Source organism: Oreochromis niloticus, linkage group LG13 (assembly GCF_001858045.2).
Source record: "Oreochromis niloticus isolate F11D_XX linkage group LG13, O_niloticus_UMD_NMBU, whole genome shotgun sequence".
Classification (NCBI taxonomy): domain Eukaryota; kingdom Metazoa; phylum Chordata; class Actinopteri; order Cichliformes; family Cichlidae; genus Oreochromis; species Oreochromis niloticus.
The window spans coordinates 31,130,311-31,151,283 of NC_031978.2; the positions used below are offsets into that span (position 1 = coordinate 31,130,311).

The 20,973-nt window shown below is 41.6% G+C and overlaps 1 protein-coding gene across 1 annotated transcript in view; it reads left to right on the forward strand.

Annotated features, from left to right (window-relative positions):
* Positions 1-20,973, forward strand: part of LOC100695170 (heterogeneous nuclear ribonucleoprotein L-like) — a 59,023-nt gene that overhangs the window by 13,207 nt on the left and 24,843 nt on the right. The window contains exons 2-7 of the mRNA XM_005461446.4: positions 7,937-8,055; positions 13,024-13,133; positions 13,245-13,372; positions 14,455-14,540; positions 17,935-18,031; positions 19,282-19,354. Coding sequence (XP_005461503.1) covers positions 7,937-8,055; positions 13,024-13,133; positions 13,245-13,372; positions 14,455-14,540; positions 17,935-18,031; positions 19,282-19,354 — 613 coding nt within the window. The remainder of the gene's footprint in view (positions 1-7,936; positions 8,056-13,023; positions 13,134-13,244; positions 13,373-14,454; positions 14,541-17,934; positions 18,032-19,281; positions 19,355-20,973) is intronic.

Consider the following 20,973-nt stretch of genomic DNA (forward strand, 5'->3'; position numbering starts at 1 on the left):
ATTTCATATTTTATTTAAACAAGCTGCAGGTGTGCATATAATCCTGTATCAAAGTACTTTACTGCAGTTTAGAAATGCTAATTCTGTGTTTTTCTTCATAAAAGCCTTAACAGTGCACATGCCATGCAGTTAAAGACATAATAGCATCATTGTTCAAATGCCTGAAAGAAAGAAGCCAGCAGCCTGGTCAACAGAAAGAAAATTTAGTCTCATGCCCTGTTTTTCCTCTCCAAACACTTAGATGAGCCATCTGCCTCTATAAATAGATTAAAAGGAATGTCAATGTGAATGAGAAGGACAGAAAGAGGAAGAACGGGGGATGGGTTGGATAGTAGAAAGATAATGATATAAATATAGCAGGGAGCAGATTAAAATTTAAAAGAGAATCTCTGAGGAAATATAAAAGATACAAAAAAGTTGAGAAAACTGAACATGTGAGTAGAATTTCCTGTCTCTCTCTCTCTCTGTCCTCTGGTTTTGACTTACCTCTAATTCAGCACTGACAGCAAAACCTTTCTTCCATGATTGGTTTAAGCCAGTGCTGCTGCCCTTCACTGACCCGTGATTTCCTGATTGACATCTTGTGTATTCAAACTGAAACATAAAGATATTTCCAACTGTTTCAAACTTCCACTGAATAGTGGAATAGTTTTCTTAAAGGCAGCACTGACTGGTTTTGCATGTAGGTTCATCCATTATAAACTGACACACTGAAGCACTCGCTGTGTGCAAATGTACAAACCTGTGAAAGTGTTTTGTGGAATCAGACACCTCTGACAGGTGAGACATTTAAGTTTGTTACATTTACATTGTTTTTTCAAGCATTCCACACACGCACTGTGAGAATAAACCTTATATATTCCAGGCCTTATACCATTGTTGAGTAATATTATTAGCTTCATCTTTGAACAGTCAGATTTTTTTCTTTAGTTGTTAGATCTACAATGGAGCCTATCCTAATGAACCCTAATAGGTCTAACTTTTTCAGCAGACTGATTTACGCAACTTTGCTCAGAATCAGTTCCAGGCTAATCGACTCTGTCAGACGAGTTGTAGGTAGGGCTGGGCGATATGGCCCAAAATTCATATCTCGATATTCTTTAGCTGGATGGCAATATATGATATATTCAATTCAATTCAATTTTATTTATATAGCGCCAAATCACAACAAAAGTCGCCTCAAGGTGCTTCACAGGTACAGAGAAAAGCCCAACAATCATATGACCCCCTATGAGCAAGCACTTTGGCGACAGTGGGAAGGACAAACTCCCTTTTAACAGGAAGAAACCTCCGGCAGAACCAGGCTCAGGGAGGGCGGGGCCATCTGCTGCGACCGGTTGGGGTGAGAGAAGGAAGACAGGATAAAGACATGCTGTGGAAGAGAGACAGAAATTAATAACAGATATGATTCAATGCAGAGAGGTCTATTAACACATAGTGAGTGAGAAAGGTGACTGGAAAGGAAAAACTCAATGCATCATGGGAATCCCCGGCAGCCTACGACTATTGCAGCATAACTAAGGGAGGATTCAGGGTCACCTGGTCCAGCCCTAACTATATGCTTTAGCAAAAAGGAAAGTTTGAAGCCTAATCTTGAAAGTAGAGATAGTGTCTGTCTCCCGAATCCAAACTGGAAGCTGGTTCCACAGAAGAGGGGCCTGAAAACTGAAGGCTCTGCCTCCCATTCTACTTTTAAATACTCTAGGAACAACAAGCAGGCCTGCAGTGTGAGAGCGAAGTGCTCTAATAGGGTGATATGGTACTACAAGGTCATTAAGATAAGATGGGGCCTGATTATTTAAGACCTTGTATGTGAGGAGCAGGATTTTGAATTCTGGATTTAACAGGAAGCCAATGAAGGGAAGCCAAAACAGGAGAAATCTGCTCTCTCTTTCTAGTCCCTGTCAGGACTCTTGCTGCAGCATTTTGGATTAACTGAAGACTTTTCAGCGAGTTTTTAGGACATCCTGATAATAATGAATTACAGTAGTCCAGCCTGGAAGTAATAAATGCATGAACTAGTTTTTCAGCGTCACTCTGAGACAGGATATTTCTAATTTTAGAGATGTTGCACAAATGGAAGAAAGCAGTCTTACATATTTGTTTAATATGTGCATTGAAGGACATGTCCTGGTCAAAAATCACTCCAAGGTTCCTCACAGTGTTACTGGAGGCCAAGGTAATGCCATCCAGAGTAAGAATCTGCTTAGATACCATATTTCTAAGATTTTCAGGGCCGAGTACAATAACCTCAGTTTGATCTGAATTAAGAAGCAGAAAGTTAGCGGCCATCCAGGTCTTTATGTCTTTAAGACATTCCTGCAGTTTAACTAATTGGTGTGTGTTACCTGGCTTCATGGACAGATAGAGCTGCGTGTCATCTGCATAGCAGTGAAAATTTATGCTATGTCTTCTAATGATGCTGCCTAAGGGAAGCATGTATAATGTAAACAGAATTGGTCCTAGCACTGAACCCAGTGGAACACCATAATTGACCTTAGTGGGTGAAGAGGACTCTCCATTTACATGCACAAATTGGAGTCTATTAGATAGATATGATACAAACCACTGCAGCGCAGTACCTGTAATACCTACAGCATGTTCTAATCGCTCTAATAGGATATTATGGTCGACAGTATCGAACGCTGCACTGAGGTCTAGCAGGACAAGCACAGAGATGAGTCCACTGTCAGAGGCCATAAGAAGATCATTTGTAACCTTCACTAAAGCTGTTTCTGTGCTGTGATGAGCTCTGAAACCTGACTGAAACTCTTCAAATAAGCCATTCCTCTGCAGATGATCTGTTAGCTGTTTGACAACTACTCTTTCAAGGATGAAAGCAAGGTTGGAGATATATAGAATAGAATTCAACTTTATTGTCATTGCACATGCACAGGTACAGGGCAACGAAATGCAGTTTGCATCCATCCAGAAAGTGCTTTAGCCGTGATATAGATATATTACAATATATATTAGCAATAATATAGATATGTAAGTATATTACAGAAATGGGTCTATTATGGTATGTTATAATGTACACGGTATGAAGTATGTTATGAATATTCTATAAGTATGTACAGGCTGTAGTGAGTACAAGCTATGTACAGGCTATGAACAGAATATGAAATAAAAAACTATACAGAAATCTGAGATATACAGTTATACAGAAATGTGAACTATGCAAGTTATAAACAGTTGTAGGATTAAAAATTATCGTATGTACAGAATGATTATTTACACAGAACTATACAGTAGTGCAGTTAGGATAAGTGAGATATGTGGATAATTTCTACAGAGGCTATATAAAGTGCTAGTGGTTGTGAGTGGTGGTTCAGTCCATGTTATTATTGTGTGTTTGAGGGTACAGTTGTCCACTGTGTGTGTGTGTAGGTGGTTGTGGGTGTGTGTATGTTCAGTCCATGAGTTTAATGTGGGTCAGATGTCAGGAGGCAGAGTTCAGGAGTCTGACAGCTGTGGGGAAGAAGCTGTTCCGGTACCTGGTGGTCTTAGTCCGGAGGCTCCTGTAGCGCCTCCCAGAGGGCAGGAGGGTGAAGAGTCCATGTGATGGGTGACTGGGGTCTCTGATGATTTTCCCAGCCCTTTTCAGACACCGCTTCCTGTAGATGTCCTTTATGGCAGTGGTGCTCCGGCGATGCGCTGGGCAGTTTTCACGACCCTCTGCAACGCCTTCCGGTCCGAGGCAGAGCAGTTCCCGTACCAGACTGTTATACAGTTGGTCAGGATGCTCTCGATGGTGCAGCGATAGAAGTTCACCAGGATGTCTGAGGACAGGTGGTTCTTCCTCAGAGTCCTCAAGAAGAAGAGGCGCTGGTGAGCCTTCTTGACCAGCTTGGAGCAGTTGGTTGTCCAGATGAGATCCTCGGAGATGTGGACTCCCAGGAACTTGAAGCTGCTCACACGCTCCACAGCCGTCCCCTTAATGTGGATGGGTGGATGTGGGTCAGCATTCCTCCTGTAGTCCACGATGAGCTCCTTAGTCTTCTCAGTGTTAAGCAGCAGGTTGTTTGTGTCGCACCACTCAGCCAGACGATCCACCTCCTCCCTGTAGGCGGCCTCATCGTTGTCGCTGATGAGGCCAATCACCGTGGTGTCATCTGCAAACTTAATGATGGTGTTGGAACCATCGGCAGGTCTGCAGTCGTGGGTGAAGTAGAGGAAAGGGCTCATCACACAGCCTTGTGGTACACCGGTGTTCATTGTGATTGTTGATGAGCAGCGGTTATCCAGCCGGACATGCTGGGGGCGGTTGGTCAGGAAGTCCAGTAACCATTTGCAGATGAGGGAACTGATGCCCAGGTCTGTCAGTTTCCTGATGAGTTGTGAGGGGTGGATTGTGTTGAATGCTGAACTGAAGTCTATAAACAGCATTCTGGCGTAGGTGTTGTTGTTGTCCAGGTGTGAGAGGACAGAGTGCAGTGCGATGGAGACTGCATCCTCTGTGCTCCTGTTCTGGCGGTATGCAAATTGGTGGGGGTCCAGGGTGGGGGGGAGACAGGATTTGAAGTGTGCTAGGACCAGCTGCTGTAAGCACTTAGTGATGATGGGGGTGAGTGCTACTGGGTGGTAGTCATTGAGGCTAGATGGGTTGGAGTTTTTGGGTATCGGGACGATGGAGGTGGATTTGAAGCAGGCCGGTACCACAGCGTGGGCCAAGGACAGGTTGAATATGTCTGTGAGCACTCCTGCAAGCTCCCCAGAACACGCTTTGAGAACATGCCCGGGGATACCATCAGGACCTGCAGCCTTGTGGACATTGATCCTGCTCAGCACCGCTCCTACATCGGTGGGGGAGAGAGTTAGAGGTTGGTGGTCGAGATATATATATTGGATATATATCTCGATTTTTTTTTTTTAAAGCCATAAAGTAAGAACAAAAAGAGAGTTCTTAGTCAAAGCTGTGTCCCAGATCTCACACAGGCACTTTTATTAACATACAGCGTAGATGTACATGAAAAAATTACTCAGAAATAAATTATCAGCATTTATTAAATAATAATGCTCCATAAATAAAATAAAACAATGTTGTTTTTGTGCATAACAAAAAGCTCACAATTGTGCAGTCAAAATGTAATCTAAAAGACGCTGAACATAATAACAAAGACAGACAGATTTCGCAGCTGTATCGATATATATCGATATAAATGATATTGTCACATCTCATATCTCGTATAAAAATATATCGATATATTTTAAAAATTCGATATATCGCCCAGCCCTAGTTGTAGGTGTGGCTGCATTTTGTTACAGCAAGGCAAAAAGTGAAGTGCAGACTTTGCAGAATGGTAGGCGTGTCTTTGTTAGAGTTTTACTACAACTTTTGCTCATGAACAGCTTTTTTGTTAATTCCCTATTTTCCATTGTGCCTCTGAAAATAATGGACTGCATATAAAAATGGCTGTAATTCATCATTTTGATACAAAACCCTTTTGAAAAAAGTTTTTATTTTAGGTGATTTATACACTTATATACACGACTGTGTAAAAGTCTTAAGTTACTTCTCATTTTTATGTATATTTTCCTTCCAAGAAGCCAGACTGTCTTGTAATTTTTAAACTGGTCTTGAGCGATACTTCTCCAGACTTTCTGATCTTTTAAAGTTTGTCTTTGCCGTGGAGGCCTAGGGCACGACCCGCTCTGCAAACAACAGAGGGTCTAAGCAACATTCCCAATTGTGTTGATCCTTGTGAATGAACTTACGAATCATGGATTTTAAAGTTGTATCCAGCCACTCCACCAACCCGTCAGTCTGAGGCTGGTGGATGCTGGTTTGAACAGGTTTAATGCCAGTAATTCGTACAGTCTTGTAGTGGTTGAGACATGAACGATGTGCCCTGGTCAGTCAGTATCTCTGTCGGGATCCAGACTTGGGAGATTATCTGAAATAGGGCCTGCACCACACTCTTTGCAGAAAAGGTGCACAGTGACACATCTTAAAGATATCCACTAGAACTAATACAAAGCGATATCACTGTGCACTCTGGGGAAATGGCACTATAAGTGCCATGCCAATGTGCTCAAAGGAATCTCCATTAACAGTAGTGGGCGCAAAGTCTCTTTTGAAATGGCCTCAGGGCAGGATGTGCACCATCGATGCACGTCCTGCCAAATGCTTGTCCAATAAAATCAAGCCATTATTCGCTACAAAGTTTTAATATATGCCATATGCCCCTCCATGGGGTTATATATGTTGAGGTGCCTGGAAAGTCGTTGTCAGTGTCACTGTCTGAACTGGTCACGGGTCTGTCATCCCATCAGTGGGTTTTCAGCAGCACTGTAACACAAAGGACCTGACATGTAAACACCATTGCAGGGTTGGTGATGTTTATTTGCGGTGTTCTTTCTTTCCGGATTTCTTTCAATCTCCAACCTTCCTTTCATATCAAACATCCTTGAAAGAGTAGTTGTCAAACAGCTAACAGATCATCTGCAGAGGAATGGCTTATTTGAAGAGTTTCAGTCAGGTTTCAGAGCTCATCACAGCACAGAAACAGCTTTAGTGAAGGTTACAAATGATCTTCTTATGGCCTCTGACAGTGGACTCATCTCTGTGCTTGTCCTGCTAGACCTCAGTGCAGCGTTCGATACTGTTGACCATAATATCCTATTAGAGCGATTAGAACATGCTGTAGGTATTACAGGTACTGCACTGCAGTGGTTTTAATCACATCTATTCGGTAGACTCCTTTTTTCATGTAGAGTCACATATTGAGGTTAATTATGGAGTTCCACAGGGTTCAGTGCTAGGCCCAGTTTTGTTTACATTATACATGCTTTCTTTAGGCAGTGTCATTAGAAAGCGTAGCATACATTTTCACTGGTATGCAGATGACACCGAGCTTTATCGGTCTATAAATTCAGATAACACATAGCTATTAGCAGGTATGTGTTACCTCCTAATTGGAGAAATGTATTAAAGACAAAGACCTGGAAAACCTCTAATTTGGGCTTCTAAATTGAGACTTTATAGTACTCTATCACCCAAGAGCACACTTCACTCGTGCACTGCAGGCTTACTTGTTGTTCCTAAGGTATTTAAAAGTAGAATGGGAGGCAGAGTCTTCAGATTTCAGACTCATCTTCTGTGGAACTACCTCCCAGTTAGGATTGAGGAGACAGACACTATCTCTACTTTTAAGATTAGGCTTCAAACTTTCCTTTTTGCTAAAGCATATAGTTAGGGCTGGACCAGGTGACCCTGAATCCTCCCTTAGTTATGCTCCAACAAGTGTAGGCTGCTGGGGGATTCCCATGACGCATTGAGTGTTTTTCTTCAGTCACCTTTCTCACTCTCTGTTAATAGACTTTTTCTACGCAAATAAAATTTAATTTGAATTTAATTTGTTGTAGTTCATTATTCAATTTGGTAACAGGGCTGTATTGACTAAATAATGGACAAAATAATCAGCAACAAGACCAACGAATTTTACTTACTCATATCATTCTTCAGTCTTTTACTTCCAGAAAGGAAACACATGTGAAATGTTCAACCTGGTCTCACAGCAGTTTGTGAAGTTGTATTTGATCTTTATATTCGTGTCCCTGAAAATGACATTTCATATGTACTGATTCATGTCCATGTGCATAAACTTACATAATCACAGATTTCCACACATCATTTAAAAAAAAAAAAAAGATGTGTGGATTTGTTAAGTTTGGACATTAAAAACAGTTTGGTCAGGTTTCGACACTAAATGCAGGATGTCTCTGTCAGATGATAAATTGTAAATTTTTACAGAACGTCTGCGGTATTTGAAGGTTCATCAGATACAGAATTTTTAATTGTGTTCCTCTAGATGAGCTATTCCCAAAGTATGCTGAGGCTCATTTAAATACCAGAAAAATTAGAATAGCAGTATATAAGAACCAGTCCATTTATCATTGAATAACTGTGGCTGACTGGCTGTATGTGTTCCAGGATAATGGCGAGGACTCCCATCGTATCTCTCCCAGTCCCGTGGTGCACGTTCGGGGTCTGTGTGAGGCCGTGGTGGAAGCAGACCTGATAGATGCCCTGGAAAAGTTTGGACCCATATGGTGAGACAGCAACTAGTGTGTACAGTATTCGAGTGTTTCTGCTTTGTAGATATGTGAAACTTGAAAGTATCCTTGAATGCATTAAATGATTGGTGGTGTACATCAGATCTAGGGTTGAAGGTATCGATTATTTTAGTCATTGAGTATTCTAATGATTTCTCCATTGATTAATCGAGTAATCAGATAAGAAATACTTTTGTGTAATCAATGAAATAAATATTCAACAAATCTTTTTTAAAGAAAACATTTTCTTAAATGCATAAATAAAGAAATGATCTTAAGTACAGTCTGAGACAGGACTGTATTGAGGCACAGATCTTGGGAAGGGTACAGAAAAATATCTGCAGCATAGACAGTCTCAGTGAGGATAGTGGCCTACATTATCTGTAAATGGAAGCAGTTAGGAAGAGTCATGGTGGTCCCTAAGGCTGACTGCTCAGCCAATCTGAGCAAACAGGGTAGAGGGGTCTTAGTCAAGGAAGTGACCAAGAATCTAATGGTCACTTTGATGGGGCTCCAGCATTGCTCTGGATAGTGACTGGATGTGTTCATGCAACATCTTGAGACCTTTCTTTTTTCAGCCATTCTCTATTTACAGCAGTAACATATCTGTTGTTCTTCTGCATGACCCAATTTTGACTAAACTTCAGCTATTGGTCAGATGGCCTTTTATTCGATTATACAATACTTTGACATACAGAGGAGGTTTTGTGGTTGTCTCAGTTATTCCAAATTGCTCAGGTCCTGTGGTTGCAAAAGTTGCCCAAATCATCACTCCTTCCCAGCAAGCTATAATTATACAGTCTGAGATGTAGCCCTTGGGTTTTTGCAGTTTCTCTGAGAACTGCACAGTCTGCCCTGGGGGTGAGTTTGCAGATACATCTGGAAGACTGGAAAGACTGCCAGTTGTCTTGAATTTTTCAATTTGTGAATAATTTTTCTGATTGTTGGATGTTCCTCAAACAGCATCAATTACTTCTTTTAAATCAGACCTTCCCAAAGTGTGGGGCCCGCCCCAGAGCCATTGCAGGGGGGACTCGGCATGAAAAGGAAAAAACAAAACAAAAAAACCGATGCTTGGACACTGCTAGCACGGGGCGCCTCCACAAACGCAAAGCAGGAGATGAAGCATCGCCAAATATGTCTCCAAACCAACTTCATTCTAAGCCAAAGACTAGAAAATATGGTGAAGCATATCTGCCCTTTGGTTTCACCTGCACAAGTGCCAAGGTAGGTCTCCACTGCAGAATTGGTTTTCCCTGCGTCAGGAGCACGTGCTGGGCTGTTCAAATCACGGACAAACAGGATCCCACATTCTTGATTTTAAGTTCACAAACACTTGTTGTAATGACTAACTACTCCTGACATTTTGGACATGTTAGCTCTTTATGCAGTAAAGTTACAGCGGGATACAAATAATATCATCAAATAACAATCACGATTTGTTCCCCCTGTTCAAATCACGGACAAACAGCATCCAACAGTTGTTTATGTTTTTGAACCCATTTTGCAGAGGGATTGAAAAATGTATTGACAGCAATGTTAAATATTATTACACAGGAAAAAAACAACTACATGTAAAATAATTACACCGTGACGCCTCTGCCTTTCTGAATGGAGGGACAGTAGCTGCGTGTGTGTATGCAAGCGTGTAAAACCTGAAGACTATTTTGTCTCTATCTGCTATTCTGCAATTAATCTCATGTAAACAACGTGGCGCACAGCGTGACGTGAAAAGAGGCACATCCCTTTGACGTTGCGTGACGAACTCCGTATTCCTCGTCCACACGTAAACGCAAAAGAGTTTTAAAAAATCTCCATTTTCGGTGATTCCAAACGCCGTTTACGTGTGGACGAAACAGCTGCGTTTTCAAAAATACCCGTGTAGGTGCGGACGTAGCGTAAAAGAGTTAGTAGTTTATTTCGTTACTGCCTGTAATTTATTGCTGTTTACTTGTATTTGCTTAATTGTTTACTAAATGTTTGAGGTGTGAAATAAACCGCAATGGAGCAAAATATGGGTGTGTGTGTTTGGAGGATGTGTTTGTGCGTGCGTGTGCGCGCGCGCGAGGGGTGGGGGGCGAACATTTTTCTTGTAAAACAAAGGGGGGCCCAGCAAAAAAAGTTTGGGAACTGCTGTTTTAGATCATTGATGATACCTAAGTAATGATAGCAGCAATTCTGGCCTTTGTTCTTTTTGAGTATCAAGGTAAAACGTTGTCATAACTATTTCTGGGCAGTTTCTGTGAATATTCTTTCCAGAATCCCAGTAAGTTGATTCTGGATGTTGCATTTGCAGTGGGAGAAATGCTTCATCACTCATTTAAATGACACAAACCATACTCAAAATCAACCCAAGAGGATATTCTTCCATGGTCAAGCCTGTCACCTGGTCTCCGCCAACTGGACCATGATTTGCTTTTCATGTAACTGAAGGCTATGGATGGAGGAAAACTGAAGATAAAGAAAGCCGCAAACAAGCAGCATCTAAAGGCAGCTTCAATAAAGGCCTGACAGAGCATCTCAAGGAAGGAAATGCAGCAATTGCTGATGTCCATGGTTCTAGACTTCAGGATCATTGAGTGCAAAGGAGCATTAAAAACAAACTTTGTATTTAAGTTATGTTCATTTGTCCATTGACATTTGAGCTTTTAAAACTTCAGTTGAATTGATTTGATTTATATAGTGCCAAATCACAACAATAGTTGCCTCTTGGCATTTTCTATTGTAAGGTAAAGACCATAAAATACCCCCTACAATCAGATCTAATTAGACCTGTGAGCAAGCACTTGGTGACACTGGGAAGTAAAACTCTATCTAAACAGGAAGAATCCTCCAACAGATCCAGGCTCGGGGAGGGGCGTCCATCTGCCATGACCAGTTAGGGTTGATGGGAGGAAGACAGGACAAAAGACACACTGTGGAAGAGAGCCAGAGATTAGTAATAATGTAATAATGATTAAATATAAACACATAGTGAGTAAAAAGTTGAGTCAAGAAGAAACTGTGTATCATGGGAATCCCCCAGCAGCCTACACTTATTGGAGCATAACTAAGGGAGGATTCAGGGTCACCTGATCCAGCCCTAACTATATGCTTTAGCAAAAAAGAAAGTTTGAAGCCCAATCTTAAAAGTAGAGACGTGCCTGTCTCCTCAATCCAAACTGGGAGGTAGTTCCACAGAAGATGAGTCTGAAAGCTGAAAACTCTGCCTCCCATTCTACTTTCAAACTTTACTTTAGGGACCACAACTAAACCAGCAGTCTGAGAGCAAAGTACTTGGAATTGCCAAGGTAACGCCATCCAGAGGAAGCATTTGGTTAAGATTTTGGGTGTCAAGTACAATAACGTCCATGTTATCTGAATTTGAAAGCAGGATATTAGAGGTCACCCATCTCATTATGACCATTCTTCAGTTTAACTGATAGATGTGTATTATCTAGCCGAATGGATAGATAAAGCTAGGTATCATCTTCGTACTAGTGAAGATATATGCTATGCCTTCTAATGATACTGTCGTGGGGAAACTTGAAGCTTACAGTGTCTTGATGCATGCTTAGTCATCCAGGTAAGTAAATCTCAAAAGGTTGATTCTGTTCATCTGGACGTAGAGTTTTCAGTGGGAGAAACATTTTGTCACTCATCCAAGTGACTTCTTCAGGCTCAGCTGACTGCAAGTTTCCCCAACCTTTGCTAAACCAGACAAAGTGACAAAATGTTCCTGAGAAAATGTTGTCACTGCTCAGTGACAAAAATACTTATCAGCCCCTGAAAGAAGACCCAGGAAGTGGTTACAGGAAGAGGGAGATGGACTGTCTGAAGCAGTTAGAACAAGACGATGCTATTGACCGGACCTCATACTACAGGCTGTACCCAGGGGAATCTACACAAAGTCTGTATGGTTTACCGAAGATACATAAACAGGGTGCACCTTTAAGACCGATTGTCTGTAACTCGCCTATACTCACCTATTTCTGGCTTCAATCCTCAACCCGTTGGTAGGCAGCTCTGAAAACCACATCCAGAATACTTTGGATTTTAATGAGAAGGTGAGAGATGTCATTATGGAGGCAGATGAAACAATGGTCTTGTACGATGTTACATCTCTCTTCACTTACGTTCCTGCCCCTGAACCACCACTGTGTTGGAGGTAGTCCGTAAGAGATTACAGGATGACCCCAACCTCAGCAACAGGACCACTCTCAGCATCGACCAAGTGTGTTTGCTTTTGGAACTGTGTCTTCATGCCACCTATTTCACATACAAGGGTCAGTTCTACAGGCAGAAACATGGGTGTGCCATGGGCTCCCCAGTTTCACCCATCGTGGCCAACTTGTGGGGGCACATCTAAAAGCTGATGTGTACCATAAACCTATACGGATCAGTATTTAAGGTTTGACTCTCATCATCCACTGGAGCAAAAATTGGGTGTCATCAGGATGCTACAACACAAAGCATCAGGCCAGGACTCTGCAGTCTATTTACACCTACAGGCCAGTGGACACTCTTTCAATGATGAGGATGTACACATCCTGGACAGGGAGGAACGCTGGTTTGAGCGCGGAGTCAAGGAGGCCATTTACGTGAAAAGGGAAAGACCATCTCTGAATGAAGGAGGGGGCCTAAGGGTACATCGGTCACCATCTTACAATGCTGTGATTGCAGCCATTCCCCAACTCTCTGTGAATGGTACTCATGGCCATTGATCAATGAGCTTTGGTCAGTGGTTAGTGATCAATGGTCATGAGAATGTGCATATTAAATGTCAAGGAACTGACCTCACAGCCCATTGTTCATTCAGTGGGCTGGTTTCAGTCATTGTGCAAATGTGGCCCTGGGGAAACCTGCAGTGGAGTTGGAGTGCAGCTGACTGAGGAGTGACCCATCAAATTAACACCTATAAAGTGGAGACAGTTTTCAGCAGTTCATGTCCATGTTTTATCCAGGTGTTTGTGCATATGTTTTCAGTTATGTGATGATGATGCCATTCAAGCGTCAGGCCTTGGTGGAATTCTCTGCAGTGGAGAGTGCAGACCGCTGTGTGTCCTGTGGAGCCAAGGAGCCAGTATACATCGCAGGTTTTTGATTTCTGTCCTTTTTACTGTGATAAATTATTCATGAAATTGATCGGTAACATATACTCAAATGTAGCATACTGTTTGTGTTTGTATTTTTCATTTTTTCATCAGGTCAACAAGCATACTTTAATTATTCCACATCCAAAAGAATCACCAGGCCAACAAATGCTGACAACCCCAACAGTGGTAACAAAGTCCTCCTGCTGTCCATACAGAACCCACTCTACCCAATAACAACGGTAAACACACATGCAGGTCCAGAGGGACGTCTGAGCTCTCTCTTTTGTTAAGTGTACCTTCTTCTTCGAGCAATAACTCATAGTCTTTATGATATGCTGATGGATGTGGTTTATACCTTGCGTGATTTTTAGGCTTCATGTCTCTTAATAATGTATAACTGATAATTAAGTTGTACCATCTGTCTTCTTTAAATGGACGGGAAATCCGAACAGAACTTTGCACAAACATCAATTCTTTAGCTAAACTGTAGCTTGCCTCCACCAGTGTGTGAATGTGAGAGTGAATGAGTAGTGGAATTGTACAGCGCTTTGAGGGCCTGAAAAGCGCTATATAAATGCAATCCATTATTATTATTATTATTATTATTTTTGTATTCATCATCCCCTGCAAGTGCGATGTTACGATCTCCATTTGCATATATTTTTTAAATTTATGTTCAACATATGTCGCCTGTACCTAACTTAACCGTCACCAGAATTTTACACCAGAACGTGTTTGTGTAATTCCTGCTACATCGGGTGTCTCAGTTATATTTGTCATGATTGCCATTGTGAGTTGGCTCTAAAGCAATATATATGTAAAAGTGAATGGAGTTGAAAATACAAAAACAAAACTGCTCCTGTTACATGGCTGTCTTAGCCTTCATACATGAAGGTCTCAACATTAGAAACTCATAGATTAATGGGGCGATCGTGGCTCAAGAGTTGGGAGTTCGCCTTGTAATTGGAAGGTTGCTGGTTCGAGCCCCGGCTTGGACAGTCTTGGTTGTTGTGTCCTTGGGCAAGACACTTCACCCGTTGCCTACTGGTGGTGGTCAGAGGGCCCGGTGGCGCCAGTGTCCGGCAGCCTCACCTCTGTCAGTGCGCCCCAGGGTGGCTGTGGCTACAATGTAGCTTGCCATCACCAGTGTGTGAATGTGTGTGTGAATGGGTGGATGACTGGATATGTAAAAGCGCTTTGGGGTCCTTAGGGACTAGTAAAAGCGCTATTTAAATACAGGCCATTAACCCTAATGCTGCATTTTGTGTGTGTGTCTTTTTGTGTGTGTGTGTGTGTGTGTGTGTGTGTCCAATTGATGCAGGATGTTCTGTACACTGTATGTAACCCGATTGGCAGTGTGCTAAGGATCGTCATCTTTAAACGAAATGGAATCCAAGCCATGGTGGAGTATCCTTACTGAATGGGTGAATTTGTGTGTGTACAGTATACCCCTGCAAAGTTGCGGTTCAAGGTTTGTGGCCTCACTCGTTCCTCACATCTGCATCATAACAGTTTACCACATGTACACCTTCAGTGTTTCACCGAGTGTTCTCATGGGGGGTGACCAAATTCATGGGCTGCATCCTCCCGAGGCCGCATTTTTAGGCTGACTATGTCACAGCAATGCAACAAAGGCTGTCCCAATTCATAGACTCCTCTGAATCCGGCCGACAAATGCGTCCTGCTTTTCCCCAGATTTGAAGGATGGGTCGGGTGTATCCTTCATGGCCCACCATATCCCAGAATTCATAGCGCGGCCCAGCCAATTTCAGTTTCCAACAATGGCGGCAGCTACTTAGTGTTAATATTACTCTTATTACTTACTTACTTCTGGGTCACAAAATAAACGTTTAAGATATTTTCAGAATGTAGCTGTGTAAACTTCAAATATCTGCTCGGTTTATCAAGACATCACATATTTGCAAAAGTGCTCCGATGTTTTTGGAGACGTCTGTTACCCACCAGCTCGATAGCTGACCGGGAGGTCGAGGCTCACTAGAGCTGGCGAGAACAGCAATCTCCTGTCATTTTCAGATCCCCGCGGTCTTTCACTGTGCAGGTTAAACATGATATATAAGTCACTTAGATAACTTAAAAATGTTATTGTTTGGCTTTTTCAGTGTTTTATGTGTTCCTAAATAAATCGGTTTGGCTGAGATTAAAGTTATACTTTTCACTAGAGATGGCACGATACCACTTTTTTATGTCCGATACCGATATCATAAATTTGGATATCTGCCGATACCGATGTTAATCCGATATAGTGTGTTTTTTAATCAATAAAACAGTTTTTTTAATATCTTGCTGCTTTTTGTATAAGTTCATACTCAAGTTTAAATAAACAACAACACTAAAGCTATTCTGTTATACCTGTATGCAAAAAATACACTGCACCCAAAATATTTCATAGTTCAGCAACACTGATCAATCTAATAAACTCAAACCTGCTCCATCCTCCCTATTCTGGTATTTTAAAGAGTACTTAGCAGAAATATTAAGCAACCTAACTAATAGGGTTGCAAACTCCCAGCAAAAGAAAATAGGGAACCACCCCCCACCCTCCACCTCATGATGCTTAATCGACGTAATCAACTTTAATTTGATGCAGTGTGAAAAAAAAGCACAGAAATAAATTATTTTTCAAGAATAATTAAATAGATTCAACATCTTTCTTCAACAGAACTGCAGACTGCACAGATGGTACCTTCCCAAAGGAAAAGTACTATAGCTTACTAGGGTATATTAGACTTAACAGTTACTATATACAGTAATGGACTTCTATACATTTTACATCAGATTAAAACTTTGGGTGTAAGATTCAGAAAATTATTTATTAAAAGCTCGACATTTTAAATGAGAATAAGAAAGAAAAGTATGTCTTTGTGCCCCCTTTTCCCTGTTCATGCCCTGTCGGCCCCCCTGGCTAAACTTTGCTAGATCCGCCCCTGCACAGTTACCAGCCGTCAGCTACGTAGAAAAGGATCCTGGTGTAGAAAGTAATATTAAATACATTCTAACAACAGCTTATCAAGCTTAAACGTGCTGCTGTTGTTCCGCCGCTGGTTTCCTCTTTCTGGTGCAAAGTGGGCCAAAAACAAAGAAGAGAGACGGACTCACGACAGAAAAGCCGATCAGCTGATCATTGATCAGTTTCATGATTGAAGTAGCAGCAGGAGAGGGAGAGAGAGGCAGTCGCTCCATATATCGGTTGTTAAGCTTAACACGGGAACGCTTTATAAACATTCAGAGATGAACTTACACACTTGCTTTACTTCTCTCTGGGATAACTTCCTCGGAGATGAAATGCTGGTTTGGTAGCGAGGCTACAAATACACACAGCCGCTCAATCACGTGATGCACACTGCTCCGACGTGCTACGGTTATGAGCCGAGTTACGCCGTGTCGCAAGTTTTGTGAGGTGCTTTTTTGATATTTAATGGATCGGATTACATTTTTTATTTCTCGCCGATATCCGATCCAGTAATTTACGTCAGTATGAACCGATACCGATACGTAATATCGGATCGGTCCATCTCTAGTTTTCACACAGCTGAATAAACATCACACAGAAAACTGATTAAACAGAAGTGTGAGACGGTCGAGAGTTTAATCCAGTGTCCTATTATATTTTAGATAGCAAGGAGCAGACGGCTGAGGTTATTAAACTCCACCGAGACAGCGGTGACACAGACCTGAAGGCTAGATCATCCAATTTCACAGCCGCTCACTTCCGGCCTACCCGGGCCGGGTCCTCAGGAGGAATTTGGACACGGCAATGTTTCTGTTTTAAAGCTGTGGGAGTGTGTGTCAGTCTCCAATGGTAGAAGTCACGACTCTTAGAAACATCACAGAAACCCATGTGCAAGTGTCTGTCTCTCTGTGTTAGCACTGTAAAGGACTGGAACCAGTCAGGGGTGTATCCTGCCTTTTGTCCTACAGTAACTGGTCTGATTTTTTTCTACTCAGAATCCTCAAAGCACTTGATACAACATTCACAAGCACTTTCTTCTATGATTTTAAGTACTCATATTTGGCATGCAGGCCAGGGGGAACCAGGGATCGAACCACCAACCTTCCGATCAGTAGATGACCTGCTCCACCCCCACCCAAGCTTACAGCACCTGATTTTCCCAGGTGGTCTCCCATCCAAGTACTAACCAGACCCAACCCTGCTTAGCTTCCCAGATCAAACAAGAGCAGGAGTCCTCATACCACCCTGGATAGGTTTTAACTTGGATAGGCTGGGCTGGACCGGTAATCTGGCATACTGGGCATTTGACTGGTGGGGTGACACACTTTTGGTCAGATGTGTAAATTGACACACTGGCCCTACACGCTACAGCAGCCCATTCTTTCATTTTCATTACTGACACTGTGTTTCCCACTTAAATCTCTTAACACTACCATGCCCTCCCCTACCTTCGCTGTGCACTCACACAACTTGTGGAACAGAGTTTAATTTGGAAGATGTTGCAAAAAGGTGGAGCTGAAAAGCCAGAAAAGGAGAAAGAAACAACAAATAAATGCAGCAAAATGTGTCTAATTAACTGGCAGGTTAGTCCTCACAGTCACAAAAGGCTGCTGTTGCTAGCACCAGCCATGGAGAAGTGCAGGATGAACCACAGTCCCAACAAGAGTGTGAGGAAGATACAGAGGAAGGAATAATGTATGTATTTTTACCTGTGCTTCTACCCATGGTTTCATTGCGATTATTGAATGTAGCTATGCATAAGTATCTGTAATGTATGTATTTTATATATCTCTGTGTATGAACGTCCTCTCCTTAACCAAGCTCCTGCAGATTTGAGTCAGTTCAGTGTGCTCAGAAGGCGAAAGCAGCTCTGAACGGAGCTGACATCTATGCAGGTTGCTGTACACTAAAGATTGAATATGCAAGGGTAAGAGAAACATCAGCAGCATCAGCATCCACAGAGTGTTTTTGTGCTATGTAGACAGCACTGATTTACCCTGACTGCAAGGTTTGCTGTGGCAAACGATACCTCCAGAAAAGGTTTTAACAACTTTCTTATGCTATATTAGGTCTTTTGGAACTGTTTGCTGCAGTGATACAATATATACTGAAAGTCCAACAACCTTTCAGTACATCAAAAGGACATTATTTAGGTATGATAGTTAGTTATCTTTTATATCCTCTCTGATGAGAGCTTAGAAACTGTGTCACAAAAGTCACGTTTTAAAATTGCCAATAATGTTAATAATGTGCGCCTTAAATAGTAAACACTATCTTTATTACAACAAACAGCTGAAATCTGTTTTGATAGCTTACAGGACTGAAAAAATCAGTAGCAAACTTTCCAGATGTAGAAGAAAAATGTTGTGACAGTCAGCTGAGGTTCAGTAAAATCCTGTTCTAGGTGTGTGTGTGTGTGTGTGTGTGTGTGTGTGTGTGTGTGTGTGTGTGTGTGAGCAAATTCATTATGAAACCATTAAAAGTATACCCGTCTACAAACAACTGTCAGTAGCTCACAGGAGGCTCTGAGAGATTATATTAACATTTAATTAAATTCATGTTTAAAAGACATTTTTATTCTTCTTCTATTAGGCTTGGTGGTGTTAAATGGTCTGACAGCAAGTGACGCACTGCAACTTAAGAAAACAAAATGCAGAGTTGAGACTAGCTGTACTAATTCTGGAATAGCCTTGGTGGAACTGGACGCTCAGTTTAGGCTTATACTCCGAATGTGTTAAATCTACTTTCTTGGAACAGGGTCCAGTAAAAATAGTCATTGGTGAGACTAGATCTACCAACCTGAATTAGTTTTATATAACAAATAAATCAAGTGCACTGAACCTGTTTACATCCTCAGTATAACCAGTAACAGATCCTTACTCGTAGGATGAACACCAGAAATAATCTCTAATGTTACTCTTAAATTCTGCACATTTAAAAATACATTTTAAAATTTAATGAATACATTAAATTGGTTAGTTTCTTTTTTGTGCACCTTTTGCTTTGTGTCATGAAATGACTGTACAGGTATACAAATACACGACAAACTCATAAACTGTTGCTCTACACAGTGTTTGGAGTTTTCTTCAGTGATTTCTCCGAGACTCTCCCTGCTATCACAGATCCATCCAGCTCGATCCTGAATCTTTTTCTTTTTTTTATGTTTCTTTTCAACAGCCAACACGTCTGAATGTTATTAAGAATGACAACGAGAGCTGGGACTACACAAAACCATACCTGGTCAGACGAGGTAGGTCAAAGTCTCACTTTAAACTTCAGTCGTACAGTCAGACTCAGACAGGTGGACTGTTTGAGGTGCTCCTGTCTTTTTGCAATACTGTAGATGCTGTAATGTTGAAGGTAGGACTGTTTTCAGCATGAATTCTTTGTGGGGACATATTCACCTTCACTACAGCTCTTTTAGGAAACCTTTTAGTGATTTGTGAAACCGTGGCCAAATCTTCAGTTGTTATTTGCCAGTTTCTGACTGTGGATTCAGTGTAGTCCTGAAAAATTGGCCCGGAACGTAGTTCTCCATCACACCGCGACTCCTACGCCTCCTGCCTCTCCATCTCCAATCAAAACACTCTCATATCAGCCAATTACCGACCTCTGACAATCTTGCACCTCTGCCTACTGTGGGGAAAGAGAGAGACACATTGAGGGACAGTGAGAGAGAGCAGAGAACGTCAGGCTGGCCATGCACAGCAACTTTCTTCCATCTACACCTTTGCAACCCAGCAAAGAGAGAAAGAGAGGGAGAAAAAGAGATGGATCTCACTCCTGCTGACCACCATGCAGCTGCTGCTTCAACATGCCCAGGAGCCACCTTCCCTGCCACTCGCTGCAGGATAGCACTGCCTTCTTTCCACCTATTTTACCCTGTGTTCTTAATCTCCTGTTTTGTCTGCAGAAGTAGTCTCACATAGCCCGACATCTGGTCCGCACAACGTCTTTTGTTCTCCAGAGCCTCGACATATTAGATTTTACTTTCAGTGTTGCTTTTTTATAGCAATCTTGCATGTTTTTTTGTTTTTTTTACCAAACATCGACATAACAAGTGAAAACAAATCCTTGTTTCATCTTCAAAATCTGATGAAAACACCTGATTGGGTAATAAGTTCAGTCTCTGGCTATGTGATTCTACATTATGAATATCAAAACTCTGCTCTCTGTTACTTTATTTTATCTGAATTGGAGTTGTCACAATATCAGATTTTTAATGACACCTTGCTGCAAAAGTGGTATCCAAAAACGATAAACTAAGAACTATCGTTAAAATGTTGCTTAGAATTAAGATAAAACATTAAATTGAGGATTTCATTGGCTGTTACAGGTCTGAAAAACAGAGATAGGCAGGTACAGTAGCTATTCAGATGACGGCTAAATATTCTAGTAGATGGGCATGTAAATAAATAAAGACAGTGGTGCTGTGTTTACGCGTGTCAGCTTCCTTCACATGTGTATCTGGGTTCAAGTCTCTAAATTTGCCATTTAGTCAAAAAAAGCAGTGTTGATGTTATTGCAGATGTTCATAGTGTTTGCAGATCCTCAAATATGAAACGTTAAACAAAAAATCTCAAACAAGACTAAAAGACTTTAAATCAGTATTAATGTGAACAGCCGGTTAAGTAACTCGAGAACTACCAAAGGATTTAGGTTAGCTAGCATGAACATGCTCTTACCAAAGAAAGCCTCTAGTGTATCTGAGAAAGAGTTAACTGTTGACTGCCAAGCCTTTTAATTCTTGGTGCAAAGAAACAAACAGGTGAAAAAGTGCTGACTCACCGTCAATCACACGGCCCAGTTCTGGTACCAGCCAACCAGCAAAGGTACACAAATCTGTAAACTCTAAGAAAAACTTCATTT